Source organism: Chiroxiphia lanceolata, chromosome 20, assembly GCF_009829145.1.
Source record: "Chiroxiphia lanceolata isolate bChiLan1 chromosome 20, bChiLan1.pri, whole genome shotgun sequence".
Classification (NCBI taxonomy): domain Eukaryota; kingdom Metazoa; phylum Chordata; class Aves; order Passeriformes; family Pipridae; genus Chiroxiphia; species Chiroxiphia lanceolata.
This window is the reverse complement of record NC_045656.1, coordinates 1,251,528-1,279,037: the sequence shown is the minus strand read 5'-3', so window position 1 is coordinate 1,279,037 and position 27,510 is coordinate 1,251,528. Positions and strand designations below refer to the sequence as shown.

Sequence of the window (27,510 nt, the reverse complement as noted above, 5' to 3'; positions counted from 1 at the left end):
GCACGATCCTGTCGTGACACAGACACTCACTGGTGACCCAGTCCACAGCACTGACCGGTTTTCACTCGTGAAATGGCTGTATCTGAATTTAGGTCTCTAGAAGCACAAGTCTTACAGATCTTCACCCATGAATGCTCCAGCCCATGCAGAGCTCTTGTAACTATTCTCCCTGGAAAGCCAAAGGAAGGTTTCTGACATAATGGCTCTTCTTGTATGAAGTTTATCTTTCAAAACCACCCTTCTCAGCTGTGCTCTTTCCAGTAGAAAATCCTGTCCACACAATCCCATCCTCTCTCACACACTCACTTGCCCCATTCACATTTGTTTTTTTTAGTAGACCTTAATAGTAGATGCAAATAGAAAAAATGTTACAGGGCATAAAATAACAAGAACAATCTGGACATACTTTATTACAGTGCCTTATCATTTAACACACAATGGGAGCATGTATTGTGAAATACCACACCCCTGGAGGTGAGATATTTTATTTTAATACAACATAGAGCTTCCACAGGAGAACAGACTGTTTTAGCCTCAGCTCCAGTAATTTCCATATATGCAAAGATAAAAGCTAGTCCTCATAAAAAAATGTGCTATTGTGAGTATTGAACAAATTCAATGCTCAGTGGGAATGCAGGGAACTAACTATAGTCCTGCCATGGTACCCGAACTTGAATCTCCAAAAAAAAAAAAGGCAAGGGTTGGTAAACAGACAGCTGTTTCTGTTTCCCTCCTCCACCCCTCTCAAAGCCAGGGGATTCCCACAGCTCTGAGATTTATGTTCTGAAAATGCCTCTAAAGCCAAGGCAGAGGTTTAGCTAATCGAGGCAAGGACCATCCCACCAGTGTGTGAAAATTAGTGCAGGGACTGCATCCATCCACAAACTCACTGCTGTGTGCCTGGGATGTGCCTGACTCAGTGTGGGTGGATTTGGGTGCTGAGAACACCAGTACCTGCAGTTTGCTGGGGCTGGACCGAAGGCACCCACTGGGAACTGAGCATCGAGACCCCACTCCAGGGAAACTCCCAGCCCAGAGTCACAGAATCACAGAATGAGCCGAGCTGGAAGGGACCCACAAAGATCACGGAGTCCAACCCCCATCCCTGCACAGGCCCAGCCCTAAGAGTCACCCCCTGTGCCCCAGAGGATCAGCCAAACCCTCCCTGAGCTCTGGCAGCCTTGGGGCTGTGCCCACTGCCCTGGGGAGCCTGGGCAGTGCCCAACCAGCCTCTGGCTTTGTGCCCTCTCATAAAGCCCCACAGCCTCTGCCTGCCCTGTGCCCAACCTGACTCACCCCAGTGTTTGCAGCATCTCTCCTTGCCCCTCTCAAAGCACCTCCTCAGGCCAAAAGCACCATTCCCTCCCTCTGCTTCTCTTCATTCAGGGACTCACTATTTTGAGCTGGGGGAATCCCTGCAAAATCGCAGCAGGGAAGAGCCCAGACAGTAATTTGTGTTTTCCTCCAGCCCATATAAAAGTGATTCGTTACGTTTATTATTATTATTCCTTAAATCCCTTCAATTTTAAGCACTCCTACAGCCTCTCCTTCCTTCCTACTGGGAGCCTTTGTCAAGCACCCAGCACACAGGCTGAGCACTCAGCAGTGCTCTCAGGTGATGCAGAGCAGCTCCACATCCCACTCAGCCATCAGCTTGTCTTGGGGGAATGTGGAGAAAAAGGATGAAGGGATGTGATCACACAGTGGTGAAGGAAGCACAAATCCTGTCTGTGAATACAGGCTGGCCACAAATGGCTCATTCATCTCTCCAATATCACAAAGGACTATGCTTTAGCCTTTACAAGAGCAACAAAGCTACTGCACCGAAGGAAACCCTCACTCCAAAGGGAACACTTGCTCCAAAAGGAAGCCTCACTCCCTGAGACTGGCAGTGCTCTGCACCATTGGAAAAAACACCGAGGGCAGCTCTGGAGAGATGTCAGCAGTGATTATCTGTGTATCCTCACGCCCCAGGGGCAGATCCTGGCACAGGAGACTTTGCTGAGGGAAAACCAGAAAGTAAAGAAAACACAGTAAAGACCAAGAGTGAACATTTCAGGAGGAAATGCTGGAGAATGGCATTTACACCTGTGTGTAGGGGGAAATGGAGCTCTCCTATTCCCACTGCCACCCGTATCCATCTCCTCCACTCTCACTCTCAACCCCCAAATCGCTCATTTCTGATATTCCCATTTACACCAACAGATTATTTTGGATTCTGTCTCAATTTATTTTCATGTGCTTTTAAATCTCTCATGCTACTAAAATATTTGCTTCATAAACAAGTGTCTTTTCCAGGAGGGCAAGGTGAGGAGCAGCTCCAGACGCTCCTGAGGGCACCTGCCAGTCAGGCAACATCTCCCCCCTCAGCAGTGTGTCCCACCAGAGCAGGGACAGCCCATAGAGCTGGCTGGCATGTCCAGAGGGCACATATCTGCCTGGGTCAATGCCATGGGAGATCTTGTTTCATGGCAAAACAATTGCTCATAAAAATTCCATTTAAGTTACTATAATTTAACATTGTCCAAATGAAAACCCAGGGGCTACAGCTGAACCTTGGGTGACTCTATTGAGTAGAAGGGCATTTTTTGTAATTTTTTGTCTTGGCTCTCTTTTTTTTGTTTCTTAATATTCACTGATCTGAACAAACATAATAATCACCATCTGTTGTGAACACAGTTGGAATGAAATAAAAAACAACAAAAAACAACAAAAAACACACACATACACAAAAAAAAGGAAGATCACATACAAGGCTGGTGTAAACCAGCATAACTCCTCTGACCCCAACAGATCCATCAACAATCAGATAAAGTGTGTCATCCAATTTCTGTCTGAAATTAATCATAACATTAAAAATATACCTTTAGCCAGAGGAGTTTTGGTTTGGTTTCTTTTGTGGTGCAGGGCTGCTTTCTGTTTCCTATTGTTCTAGTGCTCTTGTACACTAAGTGGAAGAGGATCTCAGATCTTGACATCCCACTTCACCACAGAGATGTCACAGGCAGCAACATCTGTGCCTCTGCCTGCGAGTCAGGCAGTCAAGCACCTCCTCAGCCCCTCCATTACTGGACTGAGACATTGAATAAATTCCCTCCTCTTCTACAGAGGGTAAAAACAACAGAACACAAGCAGGAATGTTTAATGACTCAGTGCCACAGAAAATAAATGGCTTAAAAACATAAGTGCTTTTCGGGAAAGCAAGCTTTCCACTGCTGGAGAGGAGTGAAGCTGACTGGATCCTTAACCACTGCAGGTGCCCTCACCACCACACATCCAGCACCTCTACCACGGAGCCCTGGAGGTATGACCCAGTGTTTGAGATCCCAGTCCACTCCCCAGGCACCTGCTGGGGTCCTCTTTTGAGCCAGAGGGGCACAAGGGACCCTGCTCTGGGTTATTTTTGCAGATGCACGGGGTGCAGGCAGCTGGAGACAAGTGGACGCAGGGATGGTGAGCAGGACATACCATGCCCATGGTCACTCTCAGCATGGTAAAAGCAGCACCACTGAAGCCACAGGCTCACCCAAAATCCAAACAGTCCTGACTCATGGGTACAGTCCTACAGGAGACATGGACCAACTCCCACTCAGAGCACTCGAGGACAAATAAGGGAAACAGGTTCCAAAGAAAGAAGTCCTGTTCCCATGTATTATGCATTCTCCAACTGCTCAGCATCTTGCAAAATGCTTGGAAAACTCCAGCCCCACTCAGGTCAGCAGTGAGGCTGGAGAGAGAGGACAGGCTGGGGGTGGGTGACAGGATCAGCCTCAGCACCCCTGAACACAAGGTGAGAAGTTGTGGCAGCCCCACACCCATTTACATGGCTTGGGTGCAACACAGTGCAAAACACCACAGCATCTCAACACAGCTGATTACAAACAGGAAAACAAGCACCAAAAATGCAGCTGAGATTTTCCAGCACGCACATGTACTGGCAAAAGATTAGGCAGTCACCATTCACCAGTGACTAGTCACCAGCCTTTTTTAAAAACAACAACCCACAACACCTCTAGCCTCCCAAGTGCCACCTTACTCCCATTCCCATTTCCATGTAACTTCTGCAACCAGAATCCTAACGGCACCAGAGAACGGCACAGACCACCTAGATCCAGGATGAGACTCTTCAAATGGTTAGAGGAATTGATTTTCAGCAATAGGGGGATTTTTGCTGGATTTGGAGCATTTTTACGGATTCTGGTGGAAGTTGGCACCGAAATGATGCTAGACTTGAAGTGGAATGGGATCTTTCATATCACTGGAACAGGAAACAAACTGTAGGAAAGCTCAGATGTGATGTAGGATGAATTGCAATTGGTTTCTATCTCTGCTGAGTGGCGAATTTATTACAACACTCCTTCTAAAGCATATCACACTGATCTCAAACCTTCATGTTGTCATGAGTTTCCTGGACAAGCAGGATTATTTTGGTATTAATCCTTCACTAGATTTAGCAGTGCCTCAGAAACAAACTCTGCATGAGAGCCAATCTCCCTGATTTCTCCACCTGACTTTTCTTGGCTCCCTCTATGAGTACTGGCAGGTATTTCTAAGCCCCTGGCATCGTTCAGCCCAGGGCAATTAGCATTATTTTGTCAAAAAGGACTTTAAGTGCGTGCAACCGTACGGCAACACGGTTCCCATTGCACTCGTCAGGAGAGCAGACGGGGGTTACATTACCTACCACTTTATAATACACCTATTATACACATTTTTCCTGGATAACACTAAGCCTGAGCCTTTTGCAGTCCTCAGGGAGCCTTCTCACTGATGAGGTGGATCTGGCTTTAAAAGGCAGAGTGACCTAAAATCTGAGGCTTAAAGTGTTGCATAACCTTTGATAGGAAAAAAAAAATTACAAATTAAATTTCCAAATAAACCAGAACCTCAAGAGAAGAGTCTCAGCTCAGTATTCAGAAGCCTTTAGCCACATGTTTCTAGCTAACATTTAATGTAGCTGGAAGGGTAAATCCCCCTCTCAAAGAAGAATATGGCCTTTAGGTTTCCCATCCCAAGGGATTAAGAATGGAGAAGTGGGTTATTTGCATTAACATTGAAAAATGTGTATTGCCAGATACTGAAAGAAAAAAAATAAATAAATAGCAATGTCCTACCACAACTGTACTCTGCAACATCCAGAGAGTGGACAAGCAAAACAGACATCAAGATAAATCACACAACACTTTCAAGAAAAAAACCCTAAGTTTTCTTCCTTGATGTTTTCACACTGCATCAAGGATGTAACAGTAGCTACAACAAGGCTTCCAGCAATCCAGCAACATCAGCCATGGAGGTAAAGCCTAACTTTACATCAGATGGGCCAGGTTAGTTCATGGCATCCACCATCAATGGCACAGCAAAGGTTTCCCCACCTGTCCAAAACCCAACAAAACCCAAAACATCACCAGGTCAGGCGAGCACTGCAGCCTGGTTTGGGGTTGATTTGGGGCAGTGGAAGATTTTGCTTATTCGCTCCTTGCCCTGCAAAGGAAGAGCAGAGGAAACCACAATGGTCTGTCATCTTAGTGCCCTATGAAAATTAAAATCCCCAGTGCATCTGAAACAAGAATTTGCTTATGTCTCTGCATAATAACAAAGTGTGAATCTTATCCTGTACAAAAGATGATCACAAAGGCAAAATTCAGTTCAAGCTCTTTATTTTCACAGGGATACTGAGAATAAAAGGTGCAAACAACCCAGAAAGACCTGTCCCTCGCTCTTCCTTCAAACACAAGCTTCATTCACAGCTCTCAGCACCACAGAGCTCTATCAGAAGGAAATCTGCCTTATCCAGGGCACCACCTAGATATTATGTCTAATTCCAGAAGCAGAGAAAATACAGGCTCTTGAAAACAATGTTCCCCCTCCACATCCACAGGCTGAGCCTGAGCCCTGGGGAGCCCCTGGCCAGTTTCCATCGGCTCAGGGCACACGGTGCAATCCCACAACAGCCAAAAACGAGACTGTATGTGCATGTACACACACCCATAGACACACAGGGAAAACTGCTATCAATTATGCTAGTTAATTATACATTATAATAGAATTAGAGTAAACCCTCCTCATTATGTGCTGGCCCAGCCCCTGCTCCACAGCCAGCTGACCACAGGCTGCACTCCTGCCAGCATTAACCTTTATCTGCGCCTCGCAGCCCCGCCGTGCGCTCCCAGCATCGGGCTTGTTCTGACCTTGTTCCTGGCTGACCTTTCTCTGAAATCTAACATTTGTAGCAGTCCTGGAGACTGACTCATCCCCCACGGCCTTGCAACCACGATACATTTTTGTACAGGATCTAAAACACAGGACACCTTGTTTTTTGCCATGTTCCCAGATCCTTGCCTGCCATTGGAGGTCCTCTGCCCTTCACCTTTCTCAGAGGGGCTGTGACATTACCAAGACAGTTTACAACTGCTGCTGTATGTTCAGTTATTAAAAGGAAATCCTGAGGGACGTCTCATTATTATTACTGTTTTGCACAGAGGCTGTCAAAAAGGGATAATCACAGATGTGCCTGCGAGCAGAGCTTCGAGTGCCCTGGCTGTGCCTCTCGCAGCTGCAGCAGCCCCAAACCAGGGCACCGAGCCCCCCAGACCAGCCTGGAACCCCAAACTGTGACTGCAGCAGATTAAAGGGACCATTCACCGCTGTGATTCACTGCTGGAGGAAGCAGTTTCCTGCTGGATTTTCAGAGTGATGGTGTTTAACATAGGTGCCTGTGTGGGGCTGTCGGTTCCCACAAGCGACACATCCTTAAGCATCTCTGACAAGTCCTGACTCCACAGACTTGCACTGCAGAGACAAAATCATCTTCATGCACAGGAGGAAGCTGTGACCTGCATAATATTTGCTCTGCGAAGTAAACCTTCTCTATTTTTATTTATTTTTAAAGAAAAGTAGACAAACAAACCCAGAATAAAGTTCTCCTTTGAAGGGTTACAGAAAAACCTGTCAGGAGGAGGAAGAGTCCTTCCAAAAAGGGCAAAATCCCAACTGCCACATAACTGACTGGACACAGCAGTGCAGTGAACACAGTAATTTAGACGCCCAGGAGCACGGAGAGTGTGGTTTAACAGAGTTTCCTCCTCTTCCCCTACAGGAATAACACAAAGCTGCAAACAGCCTCCTGGTTCCAGTCTTTGCTGTACATTCCCTATGACCTTCCCCATCAACTTCCATTGGGGCTTAGATGTCAGAGATGATAACTGAAAACCACATTTGCGAGGGAAGGTCCAGGTAGGATTATGTTAAGGGGGGGGAAAAGAAAAGAAGGGGAAAAAATGATGAATAAAAAAAAAAGATTGACTAAAAGTTTAGCTCAAAAATGGCTGAAGCTTCCAAATTGGCAAAGGGAGGTATTAAGTAAAAAAACAATAATTCCCTAAGAAAGTTCATAAAACCGATTAAATAACTCACAAATAAAAGGCACAGAAAAATTTGCCTCATGAGAACTTTCCCCATTGTACAAGCACAGTGTACACGAGATAAAACCGACGTGGCTGCTGAGAAGTGGCAATGGTGACAGGTGAGGGTGAGACACACCAAATGCTTCAGAAAGAGATGAATTTGTTATTGAGCAGATCTGGTGATGGTCACAGACATACCCCAGGCTGCTTCCCTGGTTTCACTCTGCCCACATCAGAGACACAAAACCCACTACTGACAGAGAAAGAGAATTTTTTCTCTTCCCCTCCCCCCCCCGACCCTTACTTCTCCCAAGATACAGAGCTTAAACAACTCAACATTTAAGGATCATCAACAAAAGTCACAAATAGCTGTATTTTAAAAAATTGCTTTAACATTTTAAACCCTCAAATGTCATCCAAAATAACTGCATTCAGCTTGAAAAGATGGTATTTTTCACTTCGCAGATGTCCAGTGGAAGACCTGCGCAGGGTTTATGTCTTGCTTTCAAATGGCATTATTTCAACCTTGCAATGGAAACTCTTCTTTCTTCAGAAAGGTTCAGTGACTGGAGAGGAACAGATACTATGAGCCCATGGGAACTAAAAACTATTCCCCTCCATCCTTAGGAACTGGGGAGCCCCAGAAAGAGCCTCCGGGTGACGGACGGACACAAAAGCCACCAACCACTTACAGTGGGAGCAGAAGGCAGGAACCCAGCCCCATGTTGAAGAGCAGTGAACCTGCTGGCCACATCCCATGGAGCCTCTGCCCTGTTCCTGCTGCTGCACTGCCCTCCAGAACTGAGATAATCTGGCCTTTAAATAGGGTTCACAGCACCTGACCCCAAACCCGCAGAGCAAGGGAGGGCAGGGCGAGCAGGACAGTGTGTCAGGTGGTGAGGTGAGGTGGTCTTTAATAACTCCTAGGTTTTGAAAAGGCTTTTCATGCATTAGATCCACCCTTTTTCTAATACTATCAGGAAAAAACTGCACTTATGAGGGAAAGGGGCATAAAAAAGGTAATAAACATTTAATGATCCAATAATTGGTTATATCGGAGTAATCACTGTTCAGTAATTAACTCCTATTCCTGCTTGCTCATTTGATATTTTCTGTACCCTTTGATAGGTTCCTGTGACTATCAGCATTCCTTAGAAACTCTTACACTGAAACCTTTTGATGAAGCTTGAAAGCAATGACACCATTAATCACTGCACATGTCCCAGTGGCTTTCAGACTGTCTGAGACGAGGCCTTTCCACCCTGAACATCCCTCCTCAGCCGCCTTTAGCACGGCCACTTGGCCCTAGGATTTGAGATTTTTTCTCCCTTGCTTCTTCATGTTCCTGGAAAAATGAATTAGCTACACATTTTCTGTGCCAAAGGGTTAGTGGGGAAGCACACCAACATAAAATTACATCTTGAAAGATAACAAAAAAATAATTACATTGCAGTGTCATGGAAGAATACAGGGAACAGCTGGCATGTTGTTGCAATGTAAAACTAGAATTAAACTCAGGTTGGTGTCACTTCCAACTAACTGCCCATGGTAAGCAAGAGCAGAGACACTGGGCTTCTGCCACAGCTTTCCACAGCCAGTCCTTTCTTACCAACAGCCACACAAAGCAGTGGGAGAGCAGAGAGTGATGGCACAGCTTCATTTCAACCATGGCAATCCCACCCCAGCTTAGGAAAGAGGGTGAGGGCTCTCCCTCAGAGAGAGCCCAGATGATCAGCTTTATCCAAACAGGTATTTCTCCAACCCTGATCCTAAATCTAGCCAACTCCGGTAAGTATTTTAATACAAACATAATGAAAGGAGGCTTCATTTATGGTCTTTAACATTAAAAAATACATTGCACAATTTACTTCTCTAGAGAAACAGCTCTGTGATTTAACAGCTCTAAATATGTATAAGAAAAATGATGGTATAGAAATGCTGACTCCTGTGTTTTCCCAAGTAACAGATATCCTTGCCTGGGAAACCCCTCCCCCCCCCAAAAAAGCTAAATTTCAGTTACTCTCTTTGGGGTGGATTTTTATCTCTATCACATCAGTGCAGAGCCAAAGTAAAGCCCTGGCATTTCCTTATACTCCACATTTATTGTGCCAGACATTTGTTCAATCAAAAGTTCTTTCTCAAGACAAATATCTGCTGAGGTTTTTTTTCCTCCTGTGTCAATCCTTTACCCTATATTTATTTTCAGATGGCACCATCTTATACCAAATCAGATCTGCTGCTTGCAGTGGAGCTGCCTTTGGCTGCCACGATCTGAGTATGAGGTGCTGTTCTTCCAGAACATACACACACCTCCATCAGCACAGACCACGGAGCAGTAATGTCTGCCTCAAAGATTTTAAAAACCAGGGTCACAGAGGAACATGGAAGAAAAAAGATGATCTTCAGAAGTCAAATATTCTGCCCCAATTGTGAATATTATGCAAGATGCTGGTATTGCAAAATTGTATTTTTAACTGCTGCTATGTAAGTTAATGGAAGTCAGTTAGTACAAGGAATACTGATATGGAACATGAAACACCAAGTTAAACAAAAACACACACATGGAGCAGTCAATTCTGCCCTGCATGGGCCAGGGGGATTTCCTAAAGCACAGGGAGCTGGAGCTAAGGTGTTCCCAGAGCTGAACTGGAGGGAATGTGAGCTGTTTGTATGTTACTCATGTACTTGAAGGCATTACTAGTGATAGGAAGGGAGGGTGACAGGGAAACAGATTGAAAGGAGCAGGAAAATTAGAGAGAGCTCCTTGCCATTAATGGAAAAATAACTGCAGAGTGTTGTAACAGATTCCTCCTCTTTTGTATGCATAGGAATATTTATTTAATCAATGTTCTGTAACAAAACAGGCCTCTGGTGAGCTATTGTGGAGAGCAAACTCCATTCAGGGAGTGGTGATTTGAATCCTGCCACCTGTTTAGCTGGTACTGGAGAAAGCAACAATATGTAGCTGGATGGGAAGGTGTGTGCCCCAGGGAGAGGAGGAAGCTCCCTCTCAGAAGCTTCCCAAAGTAATTACCCAAAGTAATGCCACTTGCCAGGGAAATCTTGATGACTTGTCATTACCAGGACTTCCTGCAAGCAGAGCTGCAAAGCTCACCATTTCTCTTAGGCAGAGGTAAAATCCAGTCCCATTCAGCAGAGACTTCAGCTTGTCAGGATTTCCACTGACACTGTGTTACACCCAGACCGGGACCTGTGCTCGAATCCAAACTCACGCAACATCCTCCCTGCAGACACAGACCAGGTAGGGCACAGCAAACATCAAACATGAAAGCTTTCAACAAACTCAGGCTCCTGCCAGTTAGTTATTTCAGTCCCACTGTTACTGGTGGTCCCCCAGCCAAGCTGCCTGCTGGGGCTTTTCCAGCATGGCCAGGGATGCTCCAGCACATGGCCATGTCCTGCATCCCACGGGATGACGCTGAGCTGAACCAGGAGGCAGAGTTTGGAAGGCTCCTTGGCCCTGCAGCTCCAGGAGCTGTCTTACCACCAGGCTTGACCTCCTGAAGGCCCCAAACCAACCCCAAGCCACTCTCCCGAGCTTCCCCTCAAAATAAACTATTGTTTAAAAACAAGTCACTGTTAGGAAGCTTCACATTAAAGATATTTTCTGTATATACCTTATAACATCCCACCCCTGCCTGCACTTCAGCAGATTTTAAGCGCCCTGTGCTATGGCTTTTAACAACATAGTCAAGCACTTTCTTTAAGAGGGACTGATTTAAACATCTGCATAAATGAATCCTCAAATAAAGGCCTGACAAGGGCCCACTGAAAAATCTGGGAATATCAGTGGGAGCTTCTCACTGGACTTCGTTTATTTCTCATTTCTGCACTGTCTGCTGCAAACACACACCATATACATGAATTTGGTGTTCACCTTACACAAACCTTATCATAAAGCAGCTTTGCTCTTAAATTTGTTAAATGAGGATTAAAAATCCCCAGTATTTATTTATTTTTATAGGCCAGCTAGCACCAGAGATATACCAGTTTTATGACATATTACACCTGCAGACCCTGGCATTAATGACAGACCTAATTTGTTTATCACAGTCACAGCTGCCAGAGTTAGTAATACATCCTTTAACATTTCTTGTAGGCAGAATGAGAGTTTCTTCCCTTTTCTGCAATGGATTTAAGGAAAGATATTACCATAAATAGCCTTGACAACCACCACAGCTGGGACAGATAATGTTGCAAGTGACTTGAAACTGAAGCAAGCCATAACTAAGCAACACCAATTTTTACACACTTAAAAATCCTAACAGAATAAAGAAAGATAAAGCATTTATCAGAATTTCACTGTGCTACCCTTCACATCAGATTTCCTTAACAAAATTGACTGTTGCCAACAATTTTAAGGCTTTATATAAAATATAAATAAAATTATAGCTTTGTTTTAAAAAGTGGTTGAAAATAACAAAAGTGCTTTCAGTTATTTAAATAGGTGTTCTAGCCAGGTCCCTGCTACACACGTACAGGCATTGGTCCTTTGCAGTCCTACAGGAAAATTATGTCGATATTTTATGTTAACCACTTACTATTTGAGCATCCTGCAGATGCTAATTAAGTAGCCAGGCAGTCTCTGAAGAGGGACAGTATTAATAAACCCATTTTGTGGACAGAAAAACTCAGCTACAGCAAAACTAACGCTCCAGCTCAAGGTGATCCTTAAGCACATATTTTGGCTTCACACTAAATACTACCTCACACATCACCACTGTCCCCATACACATGCTCTTCTCAGTCAAGAGACCCAAACCTACATGCCTGGATGCAGCACCTCCCCTGAGCACACACATGAATCCAACTCCCAATCCATCCCTACTCAGCACAGTCCCAAAGCAGGTGTTCACACGGCCGTGCTGAACTGGGAAGGGAGTGACTGCTTCAAGGTTATGGAAGATGACTGTGCTTACACAGAAACCAGCCCATGTCTCCCAAGGACCAGCTCGGCATCTTAATTAAAAGAGTGTGTTTGAAGGTCAAGAGATATCAGGAGTTGTTTTGGAAGGGACCTGAGCAAACCCAAACACAATGGCAAGTGCACGTGATGAGGGTGAAGGTGGCCATGGGCCAAGCCCCAATCTGCCTCAATGTCCCAGCTGGGCAGAGCAGAAAAAATAAGACAAAAACAATAACAAAACTACAGAAGAAGGATCTTAATGTGTATTATCCCTCCCACTCTCTAGTTTTACCCTTTGAATGGTGTAAAGAACATGAGCATCACTCCAGGCTGGAGAGAGGCTGTGTGCCACATCTATGCCATGTGCATCTCACTGTGATAACTGCAGACTCCCAATCCACCCTAGAAAATCCACACCTGAAACTGTGAGGGCAGAAAAAAAGGTAAAAGCTGAACAGATTGCCCTATACACTGAAATGTGTGGAGCTGGGCAGCTCCTTTGTATGTGAACACAAAACAAGTACCCAAAATGTTCAGAGTAGAGCCCAGCATGGAGGACTTAAAAAACACCCTTAAAGATTCAAAGCCAATTTTGTGGAGTTTACATTCTGCAAATTTTTCCATGTTGTAACTGGCACTTCCCACTGAGATGTCTTAGAAGTCTTGTCAGTGTGGATGGTGAGCCCTGACCAAGCCCTGCAGCCCATGCAGGGTGAGGTGGGGCCACGGCCCTGGGACTGAGGTGCAGCTTCTTACCATGTACGGCAGCACAAGAGATACCTCCTTCCCCGTGTATTGGAAGGGATATTATGTTAGATACCTTCAATAAACAAACAAACTCTTCCCTAACCTATAACATAAACCGACACAGTCAAGTGCAGCCTACCCACACGAAAATGTGGTGACCCACACTCTAACACTGTAATCTAATCCTTGAACTAAAGACAGTTTAATGCCTTTACAAATCCATATGTTTTCTAATACCACCATTGCTGTCAGCAGACTACAGGAGTGCCTCTTTGAAGATGGAAGGAAAATGACAAAGCACATCATTGTGAAGGCAATTATATGCTGCAGTAACCATTTTACAATGGCCCATATGGGCTGTATTTCAACAACGCAATTTCCAAATCTGCCTTAGCAAACATATATCTCCATCCCAATCCCAGGTAGATTTTGCAAAACAAAATAAGACTGCAGCCAGAACAAATCCAAAATATGGATAACAGATGTAAAAATATGCCAACAAGGATACCAGAGCAATTTTTTTGTCAGAGTACCAAACAAAGAGAGCAGCCACAGCAGACCTCACGAGGCCATTCACAGCAAAGCTGCCCATTCAAGGGACTTAGAGACCTGGGTTTATCAGAAATCTGATTATACACTCGCGTGCTCTCCTATGCAGCTGCCCAATTCACTGCTGCAGTTGCCGGCCCATCCACCTCCCCGGGGACCACAGGGCAGGGGAACTGCAATCCTAATTTAGAAGGGATTGCAGTTAAAATCAGATATGAACCAAGGCTGTGCAGGCTTACTCCAAATCCTCTCTGACATCCAAGACCAGGGCCTAAATGAAGGAAACTAAAAAAAACCACCTAAACCAGAAAAACAAAACCAAAAACTCACGTCCTTACACTTCTGAGAGCTGCAGTTTTTCAGATGCCTGCTCTGTTTACCTCGCTGTGGTAGCTGGGGCCATGCCACACCCAGCAGCCCAGTCCCTTGGGAGGCACAGAGCAGTGAAACTGCAGCTCCAGCCCAAAATCTTTCCCTCCTGTTGAGGGAGAAAAAGGAGCCAGGGCTGCGGAACACCCTTCACGCGGCAAAATTATGCAAAAGCTGTACTCTAGCAAAAAGTAGGTTTACTTGTGCTGCTTTTCAGTAATCCCCTGCAGTGGTCCATTGCTTTTGGGGGCTCTGGGATGGATCCCTGTTCTGTGATATCTCTGTGCCAGTGGCACAGTTTTCTAGGGGCTCTGGGGTAAGCCAGAGAGGAAAAACAACCAGACAGACAGGAGGTGCTCAGAACCCTGAAGGGCTGCACCCTGGACCTACAGGTGGGATCCAGGCTGCAGGACAGCTGTTGGACAGACCTACACACATTAGTACCAGAAATAAAGACAGCAACAGACATGAACATCTTTCTCCCAGAAGTGACATAGTAATAAAAAATGCCTTAAGCTGCCTGTAACAAAGAGAGAAACGGTAAAGGTGAAAATTTACAAGTTCATTGCCAATTCATTAACAATAAACCAGCTGCATCGTATATCTTACATTTCAGTGCCAAGGGCAGCAAGCAGAGGATATCCTGCCAGTCACACATGCACAGCACAGAGCAAAAAACATCAGCAACAGGGAAACCTGGAACTGGGTATTCAGTAGCATGATCCAGTTCTTATCATTGTCAGCTCCTCAAAATGATCCTGTGAAGCTGGGCAAAAGCATTTCAAAAACTTTAATCCATGTGAAATATTACTTCCTGGACCCGGAAATTCAATCCCCAGCAATGAAAACAAAAGCACACTCATAAATGCACCTTTCAACTCGGCCACTATAGCCATATTTAGGCTCATGTTCTCTCAAAAAAAAATCCTTTACTCATTAATATAGAGTAAACTTGAAATGATTGCTGTAATTGCAGTTAAAAAATTAATCATGTTTTGAGATAAATGCAGATAAAAGCATGTTTTACTAATTATCTTTTGAAGCTTCCGCTCATGAAAGATTAAAGGTGGAAGAAAAGTTGTTGAAATATTGAAGACAAAAATCCTACCATTTGAAATCACTTTGAAGCCACGTACCTCAATGATTGATCCTTAATGTCCAGATGTACTAAAAAAGGAGTCTCTTTAATTTAGAAAAAGTCTAACACAACATGCCTGTTGGAGCTTTTATGCAGTCAGCTCTCTGGAAATCGGTGTGTTGAGCAGCCCCCGCTCTGCAGAACTCCAGCTCACAGCTGGATTTTCTTCTGGTTCATCCCCAACTGGGGCAAAGAACTTCAAGCCTGAATTGAAAACTGAGTTCAAGAATTTTGGGCTTCACTGAGCTCTCCAGACCTGCTGCAGCATCAACGTGCTTATAACTAGTTTTACTAACCCGAGCAACCATCTGAGGAAATGCCACCAAATCCACAAAAGGTGGGACTTTTCACACTCAGGGGGGAGGAGCTGGAGGTACCAACTTCAGGGTTTTACCAGAAAACCCCCATCACCTGCCATGGGGTTATTCACAAGCCACATTAACACCTGTTTCCATCCCCAGGGCATTTAAGGGAATGCAGGTTATCTGGGGTGCAAGTTACCCAAAACCAAGGCTGATACTTTGATTCACAGCCCTGGAAATAACAAGGCAAATAATTGCCTTCCTACTCCATACCACCAGTCTATTTTACATCAGCACTTTGCAGACTGAGCATTAATTTCGAGAGCAAATCTACTGACCCCAGGCTGAAGTGGATGTCCACAACTGCACTGGAAACATTTTAGGCTTCTGCAAATTCAAATAAGTTGAAAAATACTGTTACAGAAAACTGCTAAGATACGTTATAGCCATTTAACAGACCTAGTAACAATTTACACCAAATTGGTGCAACTATAAATTTCAGAAGTTTCCTTAGTGGCCACCCCAGTCACCTGCAGCACCACAAAACCAAACCCAAGTGTTATAGGGCAGTTTTCAAAAGCATTTATAACTGCACTCCAATGCTACAGAGACCAATGTCAAGGACTCTTTAGTCCTCTGGATTTTCAAGAGTTGAGGCAGATCTGAAATGGTGCAGCTGACACCCCTTTCCCAAGGGAAGGGTCCCACTGTAAACAACAGCAGCCCCTGCTCTGGATTTCCCCTTCTCCTTCCCCCTCACCCCGTATCCTTTAGCTCCCTTTCCCATCACAAAGCAGAGGTGATACCAAACCATTAAATCCTACCCTTGTTCCAAACCTGAGCAGGGCTAAGTAAACGATTAAAAAGTTGGATGTTTCATAACCACATATCCAAGGAAATTTGCCAATGTCCTTTTATTTGCATATCTGGCAGACTGCCCCAGACAACTAATACATAAGTGACAGCATACAGGTGTATTAGTTTAGAGTTTGCCTTTAATCTAGAGGTGTCAATTTGCTTCTGTTTTAATTACATCCATCTTGATATGTTATTACAACCTCATGAAACTTCTTCATTATGTGAATGGCTATAAATACACACACATGACAAACAGTTGTTATAAATTTTCTGGTTCAGCAGTGGAGGCACAATAGCCCACACATCATGTACATTTAAAATTGCAGTGCTCCCTCTCCTCTCTACCCACTCCCATTCCCCTTCCTCCTCTTCTCTTTCATCCAATACCAAAATACTTTTCCCCCTATACTTAACGAATCCTCTAAAATTCCTTCACTAGTAGCAGCACCCCAATACAAATACTATCAGCTTACAGAGACATTTCAGCCCATGTGTCCTTCTGGCCTGTGCCTCTGTAAGAATGTCTGTTTGTCATTAGGCAAATATAAGAAGATTGCACTGAGGTCTTATAAACATGCAAAGATCCACTTTTGTAGCTACATAATTCACTGAGTTTTTCAATACACATTCTGAGGTTGAAAACTTGGCAAATCCATCCACCAGATGTATCTTTCTGATCCTAGAACTCATTAAAAATTACTTTTTTTCCCTTTTTTTTTCTTAAAGTCCAGCAGACTCAGCTGTTGAGCCACATCAATTGCATTTTTATTATTTTTTCCGTAGAGTCACTGCCTACAAGCACAATAGATAGACAGTAAAAATTACTAGAAGTTTTAGTCATTCAGTAATATCCAAATCCCATAAAATAAAGAGAGGCATTTTGGTCCCCTCAAAACAGACGATTTTGATTTTCAATATTTATTTTGAATTTTCTTTAAAGGAGGAAGAGAGAGGAGAAAAGACACAAATTCACACCAAGAGATTCCACTCAAAGGTCAAAGTGCCCTTGACATGCATTAAAACCCACAATACTAACAGAGTTACAACATAAATCGTCCCCAACAGCAGCACTTCTTCACTTGCCTTCTTCTTGGAGATCAAAACCACTTTCAATGCCTCAGCCCTCCATCAGTGCCCGCTCTGATGGGTGTCACACCATGCCCAGCCACTGGACACATCTGGCCAGCTCTGGAGCAATCTGCAGAGCAGCTCTTGCAACAGCAGCAGCTCCCAGCTCCTTGCCCTGGGCATTCTGGAAGCTGGGCACCAGCTGCCAGTTTCTGAAGTACCCTTGAAAGACATCCATGGTACCCTCTGAAGACATACAGCTCTAAGCACCTGGACTTGCAGAGGCCAAGATGAAGGTGACAGAAGTTGTCAGGAGCCAGGTGAAGAACAGAGCCTGCACCCCCTCAGTTGGACAACCCCATTTAGGGCAACAAGTCAGGTCCTTTGGCCACCTCTCCTCCATTCCCACCACTCACGTAAGCAGATGTCTCAACCAAAAAAAAAATTAGGCAGATCCTCTGAGTGAAAGGTCTCAGGCCACTTAGGACTTCCAGAGTGAAAATAAATAAAAATCAATGCTTTGAGCAATCATCACCATGTTTGTAGCTCATCTAAGTCTCAGCAGTAGGAGGTGGTATGCAAACAACAAAACATGGGCTGTCAAAACTTGCCAAGAGGGAGAAGTTACACCACATGTGTTTGATACCCAGGGCCACCCCTCTCCCACACCCAAGAGCCACCCAGGTGTGGTCCAGGAGAATCTGGTGGCAAGAATTTCTGTCTTATTGGTTCCACTTCACAGGCAAAGAGATTAAAATGCCTTTACTACACCAGGAGGGTGAGTTAGGAGCAGATGTAGGATAATCCAGAGCAACCTGCAGGAGGGTCCCCAAGGATAGGTCACCAGGGACACAGTAACCCCTACCTGCATGTAGGGAAAAAGGTGATAGTGGCTCTGGATTTCACCGACAGGTAAGGGGGTATCTGCACCAGGCACTGTCACTGTCACACACTCCCCTCTAAAACAGTGTTCCTCTCACAGTCAGCCTATGACAGAGAAAGGCTTCTCACAAACTTTCATGAATTTGGTCTGGATCTGACTGCTATTTATTTCACAGGAGAATAAAATATATTTTAAAGTCTGATACAACTGTTAGAACTACTCCACAACACACGAGTACCTCTTCAGATGGTTTCACTCAAATGATGCTCAACAGAGGGCTTGTCTCAAAGGCTGAAGATGTTTGCTTCTTTTCATGAGCTCATCCAACAAAGGACAAGCCTAGGTTTGCGTGTGTATGGGGAGGATGGGTTGACGGTGGTTTTATTCCCAAACCATTAAGTCTCATTTGCTACCAAATAAAAGTACAAAAAGAGACAATTTATAAGAGCACTGATTCTAGAGGAGAAGCAACTTCCACTTTAGGAAGCTGGCAAACACATGTGAGACAGATGAAAGGGTGACCATTTCTGGAGAGAAAAGAACTGAAGTCCTGCGTGGCTGTGGAATAACTATTCCTATCTGGTGCTGGGATATTAATCATATCAGTGGTCTGTGCATCAGCCAGCATAACACAATTGAAAGTTCAGACAGCCAGGAACTCGGGGACACCAGATATCAGCACAGTCTGCATACCTCCCATGTCTTTGTGTCAGGAGATTTTAAAATCAGCAGGACCAAGATGCACACCTAATAAACCCACATGGAGCACATGTCACGCAACACCATCAAATTAAACCTCGAGGCAAAACCTCACAAGCAGAAAAGGATGTGCAGGGCCAAGGGACAACCTGCTTCTTTTGCTGATTTTTTCTACCATTCCTACACAGAGGATGACAGAACCAAAACTCCTTCCTATAGTATTTACCAGACTAAAGGTTTACCCTTTTGGTTAAAACCTTCTCTCTCCACCACACGAGCGTGTGAACTTCAGCAGCAGTGTTGCCAAGACACAAGGAGAAAAATCTCAAGACATTAAGGTAACACACTATTTAAAGCCAAATAGCACAGCAGAGCTGAGCTGAGGATCTGACAAATCACCACTGCCTATTCTGCTGTTGCAGCAAAACAAATCCCTACCTGCATTAGGCATTTCTCATTACTTACAAAGTGGATTTTCATATCCATTTTATAACAAAGGAGTTTAGAGGACTAGGATGTTCTGAAGTGGTCTTCACCATGGCTTGGCATTGAGTCAAAATGACAACTGACTACACAAAAAAACGCGCACAGCTTGTAATTTGTGGCACGTACTGAGACAAACCCCAATGAGAACACCAAATCATAAGGATGATGTACAAGAACACAGAAAAACTTGGAAGCAATTTTCCCTCACTGAACCAAGGCAACACTGCAGTTCAAGTGAAGGAAAACTGAGAGTTAAACATTTCCACATTTCAGCCTGCAACTTCCTAACTCCATTACCTTCTTATTAATTGCATTTGAGACTTCACTAAACTTGAGCTTGGGCTATTTTTAAAACCTATCTGACTCAACTTATTGTTGCTCAGAACAAAGATTAAACTTCTAATTTAGCTGCAGATAATTACAAGGCTGCAGGGCAGACCCCTGGTTTAACGGGGTAGGGTCTTCCAGTCAAGATGACAGAAACAGTCTTCAAAAACAAAAATGAAAAAAATAGTAGCAGGGACAGAGGAAAGAGGGGATCATCCTCACTGAGTGAAGAATCTTTCTGCTTCCTCCCACCTGAAGTTACCAGGATTAATGACTTCTTAAGCAGGGACAGATTTGGTTGAGTGTTCCCCCTCGGTACTGACAGCGGGGTTCTCACCAGGGAGCATGGATCACAGCAATGGATCTCTCCTCAAACTTCCACCTTTGGTAACAACATTCCCCTCTAGTTCTCAGTGTTCCCATCCAGTCCCTGCTATTTCTCTATTGATCTCAGTGTTGTAACTCGATCTTTCAATTACTCAGACTCTTGATGTCTGACGACCTTTTTTTTTTGCCTTTCCCTAATGATCATTTTCCTTCCAAGTTCCTGATCCTTTACCCTTATTTTATAAATCATAGAGTCATATAATTGTTTAGGTTGGAAAAGACCTCTAAGATCAGGGAGTCCAACTGTTAACTCAGCACTGCCAAGGCCACCATTAGCTGTGTCCCCAAGTGCCACATCTTTTCAATCCCTCCAGGGATGGGGACTCCACCACTGCCCTGGACTTCACACTCCCTCATCCCAGCAGAGGCCCCAGATATTTAATGAGAAAGGGCTTACTTGCTCCCCCAAATAGGAGGAAAAAGAGATGCCAAGGGGGATGATGGATAAGAGTGTATTCTGTCCTGTTGATATGCAGCGTATTTCTCATTAATGTTAATCTTAAAGAGCAGGGCCAGTAGAGACTAATAGAATCACATTTATCTTGGCCTTATAGTTTAAACTCTTCCTTCTCCAACTCAAGGCCATTGAGCCTCCTACTACCCCCTATGGGAATGGCAAAAATCCTCACCTTCACTACATGGTTACCTTCAGGAGCTTAAAAGAATATTTATGCAACAATCACAGCCCTTGGTCATTATCTGCACAAAGAGACAACTGCAGCTCTCCAACAGCTACTGAAGTCAACGGGAGTTAGGTGTGCTTTGCCTCCCAGAAAGGTACCAGGCTTTTAAAAGTAATTTTAAAGTATTTTTGAAGTATTCAGATGCCCAAATGATAGCAACATAGGTTTCAAACATCACCAGAGAGGTTCCCTTTGTGGAACATGCATCCTGCTGTTTTCAGTCCCACTTTTAGTTTGAGTTGCTATTTTTCAGGTCTGGTCACCGAGGGTTTTCATCAAGAGATTCAGTTGCTCTGTCAAGGTTATCTCAAAATTTGATCTCAGGTCAATTCACTGTTTCCTTAAAATACACAGTGGAAATAATAAATGCACCACTTCATATGATATTCCAGGGTCACACAAAGCCTAATGCCTCTCCCCATCCCCAGATATCTTCATTTAGTTACTCCCTTCTTTTCTCTGCTGGTCTAAATCTACGGACTTGCATGGGCAAACAGAGACTGGGACAAACACCTAAGCACCTAAGCAGTTAATAAACACAAGAAGGGCCACCAAGATTTGCTGACAGCACTAAACAAACACCTCATGTTATGATGCTGCTGTGGTAAGTCTTGAAGATCAAATTCCTTTTGAAATATGAAGGGATAGAGACAAGGTAGAATAAACTTGCTTGAAATTTCAAAGAATTTAAGTAAACAGGCTAATCAGGCCAGCAAGACGACTGGTGAGAAGAGAATGATTTAGAGAGGAAAAACACACAGCAAGACAGCCATTCTGGTGTCCAGCTCAAAGCCTCTGCTGTCACTAAGCCAAGCTATTTCTATTTTCGGTGGGCCGTGCCTAGAGATGAGTATCACACACAGTTATTAAAGCAAATTCCTGCATTCAGATGCGCTCTCTGAGCCACGCTGTCAGTGCACACAGACACACAATTGACACCACAGACCTTCTAACCTGCCTGCTACTTCCACATTTTGTTTGTGTAGCAGTAGTGTCTCTATTTTAAAGACCAGATCAGCTGTTAAGCTTTACTCCATCTAGTCTCATCCTATCTGTCCAACGTGTAAAACTGCCGTAGCTAACATCTGCCTAAATCACACAAACGCAGTGGAACAATTGCTTAAAAATTATTTACACTAGGTGGATGGAATCATCTGAAACAGAATTTAAAGCTCATTAAACAGCTCCTTGACAAATATTTGTCAGCATTTCTCATTTGTAATTAATTATATTGGGCTTTACCTGACAATAATTCAGCATGGTCTCAAAACAGACAAATGCCTGTGTGCTGAACAGAAATTAGCTCAGCAAATGCACAGTGAGAAATTGTGACAGTTTTATGAAACAAGAATTCCCATTTAAATGCAAGTCCCCCTGCTTCCTACCCCACTTCTATCTGTGCTTTATAAATATCTGTGTCCCATTTCAGGCTTGTCAGATGAACTGCCTGATTTGAAGCTAAACAAACATCCGCAGAAAAAAACTCATTACCTTACTCAGTGTTCAGAAAACCTGAAACCAACTGCTTACTCCATAGGGATGGTCAGAGCTGACTCAGGAAACACAAAGTACTTCCCAGGCTTTAAGCTATCTTAACATTCAGGTCAGATTTCCTTTCTCATCACAGTAAACCATCTTCACCATGGCACGTCAACAGCCATGTCACGTCAGCCTCCTGCCCGGAGTCCTACGCACCAGGGGGTAGGAGGGAGACAAACATCTCAGAGAAATCTCACCTCACCACAGAGCTCTGCAGAAACCTCCTTGCCAGCACTGCCAGAGCACATCACAGAGAAAGTCACTCCAAGGGACTGATTTTATCACATTCTGAGAAATGACCTTTCCCTGTCAAACTAGTGTCTAAAATGCCCACCTGGGTTTGGAGAACCTCACGCTATTATTGTTGGTAACAAACACACCAGCAGTGCAGCACAGGCTACCCCAAGCCTGGCAAAGCAGTCAGCTTGACAAGCCACCAGTCACACTAACACGGGGACAGAGCATCTGTGCCTTCCTCCCTTCACAGCCTGGGAGATCTGGGGAGGTCAGTAACTGCTCTGGAGTAAACCACAGAGCTTGCTGCTGTTAGTCCCAGCAAGGCCACTCATGGGAGAATCTGGTGAATCAGATCAAATTGCAGGACCACATCTCAGCTGCTTACCTACAGATTTAGGGCTGCTTTCTGAAGGTCAAGGCTTCAAAATGCTCCCCAGTGTAGGGGCCAGGCCCACATTGCACACAGCTACACAGAAGTCTTTCAAGGCCAGGTAAGGATCACTCTGTCTGCAAGGACACTGGAATGGCTCAACTGTCACTTCAAGAAAAAAAAAATCCACGAGACACCACTGTCTTCATTTAACTCCCTCTTCCCCTGCATTCCCCACACAAACATTAGAGACATCAAGGTATGGGGTACCATAAACACAGAGACAGATGACTATAAGCAATGGCCTCTGTTTCCACACCACTTTACACTTGAGAAGCATGAGAAGGCTACTGACACCTGGACATAAAAGCAGTTCCCAGAGTGGGAGCTGGTTAAAGTTTTGCTTCAAGGGATGGGAACTTTTATCAACACAACCATAACAAACTGAATGACTCCTTCTGAGGCTACAGCAGCCATGGGATGTGTGTTCTTGTGCAGCACCCACGTCCCCTTGCCATCTTTGAGCTTCACACAACCTCATATTTTACACAGGCTGTTTTTTTTCAGTCACCCCAACAAAAAGCATTTCGTAGAGGACAGGTGAAGCTGTAGTTCTTGCTCCTGTTTGCAACTTGATACAGCATGCATAAAAAGATCCTGGAGTGACACCTCACACTCAGCCAACTCACACCCCTACAAGCGCCCTCAGAAGCAGAAAGCTCAGCCCTGTCCCTCTACAGTGGCTGTTCCCTCCTCCACGAGCCACCACCTACCTCTGTCCCCTCTTCCGAGCCATGGGTTTAGATATTTCAGTGGTGAAGGTGTTCTGCACTTTCCTTTTCACAGTTTTTCACATCAAGCAGACAAAACACTGTCTCTGCACACTTTCAGCTGTGCTAAGCCTAAGAAAAGGCTGAAGCTCAGGCACAAAGCCTGGGCTGGGACAGTCTTGTTAACATGCACAACAACTTGGGTGCAAGTGTCTTCTGGAACCTGAGGAAAGTCTCCACATACTCACACGAGCTGGGGGTAGACCCAGAGCAAGTATCAGGACAACTCTTCACAGCATCCAAGGCTTCTTGTCTCAACTCAAGCACATTAACACCTAAACATCTCACCAAGGCTGAGATATCTCACTCCACCAGCCACTCACAAACTCTTCACCAACACAACAATCACAATAAAAACTTGAGGCTGCTACACGCAATGCACACAGTAATTCCTGCCACACTGGGCTTGTGCCTTAGATACCTTCATCTCCCTCTGATCCTCAGAAACAAATTTCTCAACATACATATGGAGCTGCAGGAAAAAGCACCTAACAACAATTTTGTGACATTATTTCTCAACGCAGCATGAAATCGTTAGGCCAAAATGTGCCACCTATCACATGAACATTAAAAGTATGTCAAGTCTCAGTGTGCAAGCTATTGTTTTATCTGAATGTGATATTAGCTGACAGAACTGGGTAATGTTTCTGCACTCCTTCTAAGTGATATAGGATTACGAGAGGATGCAAGTAGTAGCCATTCTTGGCTTAGCAAAGAGAGGAGAGTGCAGCAATTATTTTCAAGTGGAAAATAAATAAGAAGTGAAACAGAATAAAGACATTCTCTAAAATACCCTACCAAGTTCTGACCATAAAACTCGCTCTTCATTTCCCCTCCAAAAAGGACTACAGCCAAAATCTCGAGTCCATATTTCCATAAAACCCTTAATGACATGAACCGGGGCTTTGTTTGAGGAAGAACGGAATTTTGTCCGAAACAGAAGCATACAAAACGCACTCTTGCCAACAAATATGTATTCACACTTTTCATCTGTCTAGTTTGAGCAGGACACTTGTGGATGGGCTCACCAGGTGAGAAATGATGGATAAATTGAGTCTGGACATTATCTCAGCATTTGCTCGTTATTGCATACACCAGTCTAACACCAACCATGTGGAGGTTTGTTGGAGTGAACAAATCCTCCCTTCAATTACACCACAGCCTCTGTCAGAAGCTGTAGTCTGGATGGACACAGGTGTAACCAAAGACAAAATCAGGCTACAAAAAAAACCCCCAAAAAACCAACAAACCAAAAACAACCACCAAAAATAAAAAAAAGAAAAAAAAAGAAAAAAATACTAACCTGAAAATGCCACTAAGTACTCCTGGCTAAATATTTAAACAGCCTAAGAGCTACACAGATTTTTTTTTTTTTTTTGTTAAACAATCAGCTTCACCTCCACATTTGTTTTGACAGTTCACCATCGTTCCAGTTGTGATTCCAGTGCAACATAAACCCAAATAAATCCGCTTTTCGCCACAGCAAACTTCTCCGGATCAGAAGTTCTAAACAACAAAGCCCTTCCAACACACGGGGTGGAGGTTCCCCTCGCACGGCAGCATCACCAGCACGGCCCCGGCCGGGCTGACAGCGGTCCCACGGTCGCGAGTGGGTGGGCGGAGGGGACACGGCGAGTCGGGCCCGGCCCGGGCGGGGGGAGGAGAAGCCCCACGGGCGACGCTTCCCTCGGCCCGGCCCGGCCTGGGCTCCCCCACCATCTGGGGGGGTGACTCGAGCCGCCCACCGCGGGGCCCACTCGTGACATGCCAGCAGGGAGCGCGACAGGACGGGCGCCCCCGACTCCGCACCACGAGCGAGAGAGGAAACGCGCACACGCACACACACACACACACACACACACACACATACACACACACGCACACACACGCACACGCACATACACATACACACACACGCACACACACACAGCCCGACCCCCCCGCCGCCCCGCGGACACGAGTGGGCGGCCCCGCCGGGCCACGGCGGCGCGAGAAAAGTTTGATCCGTGGGAGGGGAGGGAAGGGAAGCGCCGCCGGGGAACCCGCGCACAAAGTCCCCTCTCCCGGCGCGGGGGGATGCGGGGCCGGGGCGGGGGGCACGGCCCCGGTCCCGCCGCCGCCCGCCGGGAGCGGCGCGCCGGGCTGCAGGTGTCGGCGGCGGGAGGGGAGCGGGAGGGGAGCGGGGCACCCCCGGGGCACGGGGAGGGGGCGGCGGGACCGCCCCCGCGGGCACCCCCGGCGGCGCGGCGGGATCGGGGGGTGCCCGGGTGGGCGCCGCGGGGGCTCCCCCGGCGCTGCCCCCCGCACACACAATGAGGCGCACACACAAAGCAGAGCCGCCGCTCCCTTACCTCCAGCGCCTCGAAAGTGACGAAGCTGGACATCGCGAAACCGTCGATAATGTCCTCTTCGGCCGAGGAGGACTCCCGCCGCTTCCTCCGGGGGGGCCGCGGCCGGGACGGCGGCGGGGGCCCATTGTCTTCCTTCTCGGAGCCCGAGGAGGAGAGCGCGGCGGCCCCGGGGGCCCCGCCGGCGGCCCCGCCGCGCCGCCCGCCCTGGGCTCGCCGCTCCCGGTCGCGCTGGGACCGCGATCGCCGCTTCTTCCGAAGCCCGTTGCATCGCGCCGGGCCATCCATGTCTCTCGCCGGCTCTCCCTCTCGCTCTCGTTCCCCCCCCGCCCCACCGCAGCCACAAATCCGGCTCCCCCGGCGGAATAACGGGGGAGGGAGGGAGGGGAGAGAGGGAAGGAGAAAAGGGAGGGGAGGAGAGGACAGCAAGGGGGTGGGGGGGGGGGATGAAAGAATCCGAGTGCGGTTCCACCACCACCAGCAGCAAGCACCAAATGTAAGAGATTCCTATAAGCGAGCCAAGGAAAGTAATGGCTGATCTCAGGTCGCCTTTGTAAAAAAAAAAAAAAAAAAAAAAAAAAAAAAAAAAAAAAAGGAGAGAAAGGAAAAAAAAAAGCCTCACCAAGCAGGCAATAAATCAGAATAGCGGAATGCTTTGATCAAGGGGCTGGGAGGGCGAGGATCTTCGAAAGAGAGGAAAAAAGGCAGAAAAGAAGGGGGGAAAAATAAAGAAAGGAGCCCCGCTGGAAGGAGGGAGCTGAGAGTATTTCCTTGCACAAAATTTATTTTCTTTCTTCCTTTCCTCCCCAACTAAAAGAAGTTCCATGGGGGGGGGAAATATATATGTAGATGTACGGAACTCCTTCTGTCTGCGTGTGTGTGTGTGTGTGTGTGTGCAGGGAAGGGTGCAGCCTTCCCCTCCCCACCAACACGCACTCCTCTCCCCCTCCTCCTTTATCTCCCTGGATCAAACACAATAATAATAATAACGATGCATCCAGATGCAATTTTCTCAGGCACCGACCAAGGATGGTCTCGGGAGTGGAGATCGGATCCCAGCCTGGCCCCTCCAAAAACAAAACCAAACAATAAAAAGAAGGAAAAAAAAAAGAAAAAAAAAAGAGGAAAAAGGGGAGAAAAAAAAGAGCCCCAAAACACGCCCACCCACCCCAGCTATTAATACGGATCAATCATGGCAAATTCATCGGATTAATTGTGGCGAGGAAGGAGCGGGGGGCTTGTGGGGGTGTGCTGGTGGTGGCGACAATAGATCCGAGCGGGGAGGAGGCGGCGGCCCCCTCCCCAAAAGCGGCGGCGGCAACAACACCAAGCGCTGTGGCTGAGCCGTGCGGCGGCTCGG

At 45.8% G+C, this 27,510-nt stretch overlaps 1 protein-coding gene across 6 annotated transcripts in view; it reads right to left on the bottom strand.

Annotated features, from left to right (window-relative positions):
- The window catches only part of LOC116796521 (autism susceptibility gene 2 protein-like), a 402,708-nt gene extending 376,181 nt beyond the window's left edge, over positions 1–26,527 (bottom strand). For all 6 annotated transcript variants that reach the window (XM_032707168.1, XM_032707171.1, XM_032707172.1 and 3 more), the window contains exon 1: positions 26,154–26,527. In XM_032707168.1, coding sequence (XP_032563059.1) covers positions 26,154–26,438 — 285 coding nt within the window. In that variant the 5' untranslated portion in view covers positions 26,439–26,527. The remainder of the gene's footprint in view (positions 1–26,153) is intronic.
- Between the last annotated feature and the right edge of the window lie 983 nt (positions 26,528–27,510).